Source organism: Papio anubis, chromosome 20, assembly GCF_008728515.1.
Source record: "Papio anubis isolate 15944 chromosome 20, Panubis1.0, whole genome shotgun sequence".
In the NCBI taxonomy this organism is placed as follows: domain Eukaryota; kingdom Metazoa; phylum Chordata; class Mammalia; order Primates; family Cercopithecidae; genus Papio; species Papio anubis.
The window spans coordinates 33,149,628-33,159,414 of NC_044995.1; the positions used below are offsets into that span (position 1 = coordinate 33,149,628).

Consider the following 9,787-nt stretch of genomic DNA (forward strand, 5'->3'; position numbering starts at 1 on the left):
CAGATGTGGCCAGGTGGGTGGTCAGGGAGGCACATAGCCGCGCCCATTCGGCACAGGACTGACCTCACTGAAACCTCACAGCCGCCTCTGGAGAGCAGGACAGTTGCTATGCCCATTCTCCGGAGGAGGAAACTGGAAGCCCAGAGAGGGGCTCCAGGACCCAAAATCCCATGGTCATTCGAGCAGGTGGTTTGTCTGCAAAAGTTAGGGCCTGCCTGGTGGAAACGGACGTGAAGCACCGGCAGCTGCACCCCACCTCTCCTGTCCCCCTGCTCTTCCAAAGTGAGACTAAGTCAAAAGACCCGTTTATTGAGCACCTCCTGTATGCGGCACCCCTAAGGGGTGACCTTGGGTCGGGGTCACAACCTCCGCCATGTTCTTTCTTCCTCTGCAGCCTGAATCTTGGCCAAGGCTCAGGGAGGGGGCCAGCCAGTGGTTTCGGGGCAGAGGAGCAGGGCCCGCACAACACGAGCGCCCACGGGTTCCACTGTGGGGCACTGGGTAGGCCCCCAGGAAGGGCCGCTGCCCCCAAGGAAGTTTCCTCCGACCCTCAGCTCCATAGAAGAGTCCAGGACCGGGCAGATGGCTGTGTGGGGCTCAGGCAGGGCCCTGGGAGGGGACTGGGCCTGAGTGGGACCCAGGTGGGGCCCTGGGTGGACGCCCCTCGTGGCCAACCCTGCCGGCCTTCTGTCGCTTCAGCGTCTCCTCCACCTTCTCCTTGAAGCGCCGGTTCTTCTGCTTGATCTTGGCCAGCTCGGCCTTGCGCTTGGCCTCCAGGTCAGGATCCTGGTACAGAGAGGACCGGGGACGGCTGAGCTGGCGACCCCACCCAGGGAACCTAGCCACCCACCCCTACCTGTGGGCTCGGCCCTCACCTTCCCCTCCAGGATCAGCTGCTTCCGTTTGTTGATCTCCTTTTTTTCATCAAAGTGGGCCGCCTCCAGTTTCTGGTGGAGGGAAGCGGGGTAAGGAGATGCCGGTCATGGAGGCCCCACCTGGAAGGGAGCACCACCGGCTCCGGAGAGCACTTTAGTCCCCGCCCGCCTCCGACACTCACGATCTCACACTCTCTTCGCACCACGTTGACCTGTGTGAGGATCTGCAGCACCTCGGCCTCTTCCACGGAGAATTCCTCTAGCTTCTTCTCTATGGGGACAGTAAAGCCGGGGGTGGGGGTGGGGAGGAGACGTGCCATGGAGTGGGAGTTCAGCCAAGTAGTGAGTTCCCCATGCTGTGGGGTATGCAAGGCCATCTGGGGTCATATCAGGTAAGGGCCAGGTGGGCAAGATCAGGGATTTCTGAGCTAAGGAAGGTATGGACTTCTGTCTTTCAGTCTCACTGTCGCCCAAGCTGGAGTGCAGTGGCACTATCTCAGCTCACTGCAACCTCCACCTCCCGGGTTCAAGCAATTCTTGTGCCTCAGCCTCCCTTTTTTTATTTTTCGGTGTTAGCAGCATTATGAGTTTAACCATGAATACTGATTTCTTGGAAACAGTGTCCTTTAAAGTCCAGATATTTCTTGCTTTCTCTTTTTTTGAAGACAGGGTCTTACTCTGTCACCCACGCTGGAGTGCGATGGCTCAATCACAGTTCACTATAGCCTCTGCTCAAGCAATCTTCCAACCTCAGCCTCTTGAGTAGCTGGAACTACGGGCGTGCGCCACCATGCCTGGCCAGTTTCTGTATTTTTTTGGAGAGGCAGGGTTTCTCCATGTTGCCCAGGCTGATCTCAAACTCCTGGGCTCAAGTGATTCACCCACCTCGGCCTCCCAAAGTGCTGGGATTACAGGTGTGAGCCACCGCGCCTGGCCTTCAAGTCCAGATGTTTCTTTTTTTTTTTTTTCTTTGAGACAGAGTCTCAGTGTCCCCCAGGCTGGAGTGCAATGGCGCGATCTCGGCTCACTGCAACCTCTGCCTCCCGGGTTCAAGCAATTCTCATGCCTCACCCTCCCAAGTAGCTGCGATTACACGCGTGCGCCACCACACCTGGCTAATTTTTGTATTTTTAGTAGAGACAGGGTTTCGCCATGTTGCCCAGATTGGTCTCCAACTCCTGGGCTCAAGTGATCCGCCCACCTCGGCCTCTCAAAAGTGCTAGGATTACAGGTGTGAGCCACCGTGCCTGGCCAAGTCCAATTGTTTCTAAATTTTAGGACAGTCTATGCAGTGATCAGAGATACCTTAGGAAGTGTCTCTGTCTTGGCTGCGTATGAAACTACTCCTAGAGGTTTTTAGCAGGCCCAGGCCCTGTCAGTGGGGCCTCTGACATCTCAGGGGCCTTCCACACACCACAGTCTGAGAAACACAAGTCCCCTCCTGACTCATGTGGCTTTCAGCTGCTGGCGGCAACTATGGGAAGTTTGTTTCAATAAATGGGCAAAAGAACTTCTTTTGGGGGTGCCTAGGGAAGGAAGCCCAGCCTAAATCTGCTCATGGGAGCAGGCCGGCTGGTGTCTGACAGGGGCAAATGGGTCTCACCCTGAGGCACCCACCTCTGCCCACCCCGCCCCCCCTCCTCCACCCACCCCTCCACCCCACTCACTGATCTGCTCCTCAATGGCGTGCACCAGATGGATGTCGTATTGTGTCACCAGCGTGATGGCCTGACCCTGCCGCCCTGTGGGGATGTGCCAGTTATCTGCTATGTGCTGGGGGTCAGGACATGGGGCGAATAAGGGCAGATCCTGATAGCTACGCAACTCAGGGGTCCTCCTGGAGATGCTGAACAAGGGCTTGGGATTGGGAGGGATCAGCCCAGAGTGTCTGGGCTTGACCCCAAGCAAGACCTCTGTGTGGAGGACAGGTCGCTGGCGAGAGGCAGTTCTGCCGGTCTGGCCTTAAACAGCAGTTAGTTACTGCCTGATTTCCCTTTTTGGCTTGGCTGCCAGGGAACCCAGTCTAAGTAATGCCAGCCATTAGCCCCGACAGGCCTCAGACCAAGGTCTCTGCTTGCTGTTTCTGTGACGGTGACTAGGGCCGAAACTGCACTGATGGCGGACAAGGTCCGGAACCCTCGTGGCAGACCCACGTGGACGTCACTGTTCTCATTATCCGCCATGTGAGGTCTGGGGAGCGGAAGTGACCTGCCCAGCACTACAGGGTCAGGATAGAAGGTCCAGGCCCAGTTTGACCCCAGCAACCACATCTTTCCTGTCTCGAGAAGTGAGAGCATCTCATGGACACCGTGGCCCTCCCTGACGAGGCAGCAGCAAGTAGTAGGGGCTGGGGCTGTATGTGCACCCTCCCAGGAGGCAGCCCCATGCTGCTCAGTTCATCACCTGGCTTGGGTGAAGGCAGCACCTCACTGGCGTTTGCTTTATTTTATATTTTTATTTACTTCTTTTTTTTTTTTTTTGAGGCAGAGTCTCACTCCATTGCCCAGGCTGGAGTGTAGTGGCACGATCTCAGCTCACTGCAAGCCCTGCCTCCCAGGTTCATGCCATTCTACTGCCTCAGCCTCCCGAGTAGCTGGGACTACAGGCGCCCGCCACCATGCCCGGCTAATTTTTTGTATTTTTAGTAGAGATGGGGTTTCACCATGTTAGCCAGGATGGTTTCGATCTGCTGACCCCGTGATCTGCCTCCCAAAGTGCTGGGATTACAGGCGTGAGCCACCACGCCCGGCCTTTATTTACTTATTTATTTAGTTAGTTATTTTTTGAGACAGAGTCTTGCACTGTCACCCAGGCTGGAATGCAATCGTGCAATCTCTGTTCACTGCAACCTCCGCTTCCCAGGTTCAAGCAATTCTCCTGCCTCAGCCTCCTGAGTAGCTGGGATTACGGGCGCCCTCTACCACACCTGGCTAATTTTTTTTGTATTTTTAGTAGAGACAGGGTTTCACCATGTTGGCCAGGCTGGGCTCGAACTCCTGACCTTGTGATCTGCCTGCCTTGGACTCCAAAAGTGCAGAGATTACTGGCGTGAGCCACCACGCCTGGCATTCTACCTTACCCTACCCTACGCTTTCTTTTTTTTTGAGACAGAGTTTTGCTCTTTTTGCCCAGGCTGGAGTGCAATGGTGCGATCTCGGCTCACTGCAACCTCCTGGGTTCAAGTGATTCTCCTGCCTCAGCCTCCCGAGTAGCTGGGATTCACCTTTGCTTCAGAAAGGACAACTCCCCAATTTGCAAACATGGCCCCGAGTAGCTCTCATCTGTGGGCTGCACCCTACCCACATCCTACCACCTGAATTTGCTGGGCAGGCTGGAGGGACAGGGGCCCAAGGCCCGGCCTCCCCCTCCACCACTCACCTGCACGGGCCGTCCGGCCAACTCGGTGGATGTAGATCTTGGGGAGCCCGGGGGTGTTGTGGTTGATGACCACCTGTACCGTAGGGATATCCAGGCCCCTGGAGGGAGACGTGGCTGGTCAGCTCCACTGTCCATGTGGCGAAACCGAGGCTAGGACTCACCCAGGGTCACTCAGCAGGGAGGCTGGGGCTGCCTGACATGCCTGAGGCCAGCCTTCTCATCCGTGGGGCCTTGTAGTAAACGAGGGAGTGCCCTTGGCAGGGGACTGGGGGCTGCTCACCGGGAGGCCACGTCTGTTGCGATCAGGATCCGGTAGATGCTGGACTTGAACTTGGCTAGGGCGGCAAAGCGTTCTTTCTGCACGGGGTTGGGAAGAAAATTGGGAATGAGTGAAGGCAGGGTTTTCCGTGTGAGGCCTGGGGACAGGGTGGAGGCCGGGACAGTCCCCTAGCTGTCCATTGAGGAAGGTGGCCATGAGAAGTCAGACCGGGGCAAATGAATGACGGCTAAAAGAGATGTGGTCAGGGAGGGCCTCGTGAGCTGCGATATTTTGGGACCAGAAGAGACCAGGCGGCAGGAAGAAGGCGCCCAGCAGAAGGAAGGATCGGGGCCGATGTCTGAGGCCGGGAGGTGTCCCAGGGTGAGGCTGGCGGGCCCCGGGGTCGCCTCACCTGCTTCATCATGGAGTGCAGAGCCACGGTGGGGAAGCTGAATTTGCGCAGCATCATGCACAGGATCTGGCAGGTCCTGGCGGGAAGGATGGGCCTGTCAATCCCTCCAGCTCTCGGGTTCTGGGAAGGTGTTCCTGCCCCCACCCGCCCCTGAGACACCTAGCACAGTGGCCCCATGAAGCTTACAAAGGAGAGGCAGCAGGCCAAGCACGGTGGCTCACGCCTGTAATCCCAGCACTTTGGGAGGCTGGGGCGGGTGGATCGCTTGAAGCCAGGAGTTCAAGACCAGCCTGTCCAACATGGCAAAACCCCGTCTCTACTAAAAATACAAAAATTAGCCGGGCATGGTGGTGCATGACTGTAGCCCCAGCTACTCAGGAGGCTGAGGCAGGAGAATTTAACCCAGGAGGCAAGGTTGCAGTGAGGTGAGAGTGCGCCATTGCACTCCAGCCTGGGGGACAGCATGAAACTCTCAAAAAAAAAAAAAAAAAAAAAAGAGGCAGGATGAGGGTTGGCACAGGCCTTGCCTGCCTGATATACTCTCTGCTGATCCCTCCCTGGAGCTGGAACTGACAAGAGTTGGCCCTGGGACTGCAGGGCTGGAAACTGACTTGCTAAGGGTGGTCACTGTTACCAAGAAGGCCGAGAAGGAGCCAGCAGAGGAAAACAGAGTAGAAACAAGGGCACAGGGAGAAAGGATGGGGACCATCACGTAAGCTGCTGGATCCTGCCGTGCCTGACAGCCACCCTATAGCCAAACTTTTCTCTTTTTTTTTTCCTGAGACAGTCTCGCTCTGTCCCCCAAGATGGAGTGCAGTGGCACCATCTCGGCTCACTGTAACCTCTACCTACCAGGTTCAAGTGATTCACCCACCTCACCCTCCACAGTAGTTGGGACTACAGGTGCTCACCACCATGCCTGGCTAATTTTTGTATTTTCAGTCGAGATAAAGTTTCACCACATTGGGCAGGCTGGTCTCGAACTCCTGACCTCTGGTGATCCGCCTACCTCAGCCTCCCAGAGTGCCGGGATTACAGGCGGGAGCCACTGCGCCCAGTCCCAACTTTCCTCTTCTGGGAGGTAACACATTTAAAGCGCCTTGACTTCTGCCCTTCTATCCTGGCTCATGCTGGAAGAGTCTCCAGCTTCTCAGTATCTTCCCAAACAGCTCAATGGAGAAGATGTGAACTGCCCTCCCCAGGGGTCTCTGTCTGCGCAGATGCACACCAGGCCTGTTAGTTGTCACAGCTTCCTCTGAGACGGGACTAGAGGCCCAGGAAAGCTCAGTGACACCCCCAGAACACAGCAAATGGGCTGCTCAAACAGACACTTGCAGGGGTTTCCTGGACCTTCCATCAAGGGCTGGTCTGAGGAACCCCAAAGCCCGGCTGCACCTTCAGATGGGGTGACCTTGGCTCCTTGAGGAAAGCCCCGTGACCTCCAGGCTGAGCAGAGCTGAGACTGTATCCCAGACCCAAGACGCTGGCCACCTCCTCCTTTGAAGGGCAGTGGGAGGGGAGAGGCGAGCCCCGCTCACTTGCACGTGTTGGTGAAGATGATAATGGACCAGTCCTCATGCTCATCCTGGAAGCGCTGGATCAGGTGGACCAGGTAGGCGTCCTTGACCTTCTCGGGCACCAGCAGGTAGCGCTGGTCCAGCTGCTCCACAGTGCTCACCCTGGGGATGGACAGGTAGACCGCACGCCTCAGTGTCCCTGCCTGTAGGATGGAGCTGCCCTCCCCACACTGTCTGGGCTGCAGACTCACGGGGCCTGTGCCTCCCAGAAGAAGGGTTGGTTGGTGGCCAGGCCCTGTAGCTCCCGGAGTGTGTCGGTCAGCGTGGCGCTGAACAGCAGTGTCTGCCTGCGGGCTGGCACAGCCGCCAGGATGGCTTCCAGGTCGACGGTGAAGTCAGTGCAGCCCTGTTCCAGCAGCCGGTCTGCCTCGTCCATCACCTGCCATGCCAGTGGGGGCAGGGGTGAGGGTGTCGTCCATGACCCCGGGTCTTGGCCACCCATGAAACAGGCCTCTTTGAGAGGCGTGGACATGGATCCTAGGCCCTGGAGTACCCTCCTTCCAAGGGAGGCCTGCCCCTCACCCAAGTCTCAGCAAGGCCCTACCCCCAAATAACACTGCTAGGAATGGGGCCCCTCTTTTTGGTCCTTGAATGGTCCTTGTCACTGTTCCTAGCATTTTACTGGAAAGTCTAAGGAACATACGTTTCCTAAATGGATAACATGGTGCCCCAGGCTCTGATGCTGGGACTGGAGGCTCCGAGCCCAGCTCCTGAAGTCTGCAGGGGCGGGGCGAACTCACCAGGAAGCGGATCTTCTTTATACTAAAAGTGTTGGAGCTGCGCAGGTGATCTGCCAGGCGCCCTGGTGTGGCGATGACCACATGCGGTTTCCGGGAGAGCTCCAGTGCCTGGGCCACCATGTCTGGGAGACAGAGTATGAGAGGCAGGGCTGGGCGGGTGGTCCAAAGCTGCTGAGGTCCCATGCTGGGGCTTCCCCCGCCTCCCAGCCCCCGTACCCATGCCACCGACGATGATGCAGTCTTTCAGCCCTAGAGGCTTCCCCAGGACCCGGAACTGCTCTGCGATCTGGTAGGCCAGCTCCCTGTGGGTGTGAAGGGGCCAGGCTGGGTCAGGTAGTGGTTCTGGGCCTGCCCCGCATTCCCCTCTCCATCCCCAGCATTCCTCCCTGAGCCCCCAGGCTCCTGACTTGCCCAGTCCTGTTCACAAAGGCTCTGATGCTGAGCCTTGGAGGCTGTTGTGGCCCCTGCCCCCTCACCAGGCTCAGCCTGGAACATCCCTCCTCATCAGCCCAACCCAAACTGGCCTCAGCATCTCTTCCTACCCCAAACCCGCGCCTTCCCCCAGTTTGCCTCTCAGCAGTGGCCTCACCACCAGCCAGTTGCCTCAGCCAGAGGGTCTCAAGCATCAGCCTCCTCTCCTCTTCTCTGTCCCCAACCAACTCTGTCCTAGCCTCTCCCTGGCCCATGACCTTTGCTGCTCACATACCCCCAGAATCAATTCTAACCCTCCGCCTGGCATTCAAGGCCTTTCTCAAACTGGCTCCAATATGCCCAGGCCCCAATACCCTTTCTGCTGCCTGCCCCTTCCTCCCTTCCTCCCTTTCTCTCTTTCTGACGGAGTTTTGCTCTTGTTGCCCAGGCTACAGTGCAATGGCACAATCTTGGCTCACCGCAACCTCCGCCTCCTGGGTTCAAGCAATTCTCCTGTCTTGGCCTCCCGAGTAGCAGGGATTACAAGCATGCACTACCATGCCCAGCTAATTTTTCTGTATTTTTAGTAAGGATGGGATTTCTCCATGTTGGTCAGGCTGGTCTCGAACTCCTGGCCTCAAGTGATCCGCTCACCTGGAGCTCCCAAAGTGCTGGGATTACAGGTGTGAGCCACTGCACCCGGGCCATCTTGTTTAATTCTGCAGGACCCCTAAGAAGCAGGTAGCAAGATTTTCGTCCTCATCTCACACGTGGGAAAAGGGCGCTCAGAGAGGGAAAGGTGCTTGCCCAAGAGAACACAGCTGGTTAACCCATACTCAGGAGGCCTGCTGGGGGCTCACCTGGTGGGTGTCAGGACAAGGCAGAAGATGCCATAGGGATCCTCAGAAAGCTTCTGCAAGATGGGAAGGACAAACGCTGCTGTCTTCCCACTGCCTGTCTTGGCACAGCCCAAGCAGTCTCGACCTGGGTTGAGGACAAAGCAGCATCAATACCCTCCATGTGTGGACAGCCATTCCACTGGGCACAGTGTACGACAGCTTACAAAGCGTTTAGTGAGCAATCACTGTGCGTCAAGTCCTGTGTGCCAGTAAGCCTTTTCCATTCTGGGCATACTGACCACTTTCCACTGACAACTGACAAATCCTAGGAAGGGGAGACCATTATCGTCTCCATTTAACAGAAAGGAAAACTGGGTTTCAGAGACCTGCCCAGGACACACAGCCAGTGAGGAGCAGGCTGGACTGGAATACATATCCATCTGACCTGAGATGCCCACAGCTTCCCACCACCTCATTCTAACTCCCTCCAGGAGCACATGAACTTGGGGAACCCAGAATTCCCTTCCCTCATAGGCATCTTGTGCTCCCTGCTGACCCCTTCATTTGTTTATTTAATCCCTGACTTGTCACATCTTGGGCTTCCTGTGGGCCTCTCTTTAATGGCCAAACTGCGTTGGGCTAGAGGAGCAGAGAGAAGACCTGCTCCTAGAGGAGCAATCACAGGACCAAGGAGTCCTGGATCTACCAGCAATTTTGACAGCCTCAACTTCTATTTGTAAAATAAAAATAGCAGTACCAGGTCTGCAGGATTTTGCGATACTATGGATTAGTCATTCATCAAACCCTCCCTGTGCTGAGACTATGAAAATTTCAGAGATTACATCAGTTGTGTACGGACATAAAGCAAGCCGGTCATGCAAGCTAAATGCCAACACTGTCCAGTCGGCCTCCGGAACCCCGGATCTCCTGTAACGCCGGAGGTTACCCCTCGCCTCGTGGAACCGGAATGAGCAAAGGTTGCGAGAAGGGAAAGGGGTCGAGAGGAGCGGAGACGCCTCTTGGGGAAGGCACCGAGCCATACTCACCCTCCAGGATGGCGGGAATGCAGCCGAGCTGCACAGGCGTGGGCTGCTTCAAACCCAGCTGCTGACATTGTGCCACTAGCCACGACGACAGCCCGAGCTCCGCGAAGCCTGACATCCTTGTGACCAGCCGTGTGGGAGCCCGTGTGATCCGCGCTTCCGGCGCGCGCCGACGACGTCACGAGAAAACGCTTCCTGTTTATTGGATCTGCCTCCTGCGTGGTCCCACCTTCTCCAGCTCCCTCAGCCCATT

General features: G+C 56.7%; 1 protein-coding gene across 1 annotated transcript; it reads right to left on the minus strand.

The window, feature by feature from the left end:
* Positions 1 to 290: 290 nt before the first annotated feature.
* DDX49 (DEAD-box helicase 49) lies at positions 291 to 9,692 on the minus strand. The gene is made up of 13 exons (XM_003915205.4): positions 9,538 to 9,692; positions 8,513 to 8,636; positions 7,458 to 7,543; positions 7,242 to 7,363; positions 6,693 to 6,880; positions 6,463 to 6,603; positions 4,925 to 5,000; positions 4,534 to 4,610; positions 4,254 to 4,351; positions 2,543 to 2,617; positions 1,058 to 1,146; positions 876 to 947; positions 291 to 786 (listed from the first exon to the last, which is right to left on the minus strand). Exons 1-13 carry the CDS (start codon positions 9,650 to 9,652, stop codon positions 598 to 600), a joined length of 1,452 nt encoding a protein of 483 aa, XP_003915254.1. The 5' UTR covers positions 9,653 to 9,692; the 3' UTR covers positions 291 to 597.
* Between the last annotated feature and the right edge of the window lie 95 nt (positions 9,693 to 9,787).

Bases quoted from the DNA above. Each gene is read 5' to 3' on its own strand.
- DDX49 (XM_003915205.4), bottom strand. From the start codon at position 9,652: ATGTCAGGCTTCGCGGAGCTCGGGCTGTCGTCGTGGCTAGTGGCACAA. The intron at 8,637-9,537 runs GTGAGTATGGCT...TCCTCAACCCAG, and splicing joins CATTCCCGCCATCCTGGAGG to GTCGAGACTGCTTGGGCTGT. The intron at 1,147-2,542 runs GTGAGTGGGGTG...CTGTCCCCATAG, and splicing joins CGCCATTGAGGAGCAGATCA to AGAAGAAGCTAGAGGAATTC.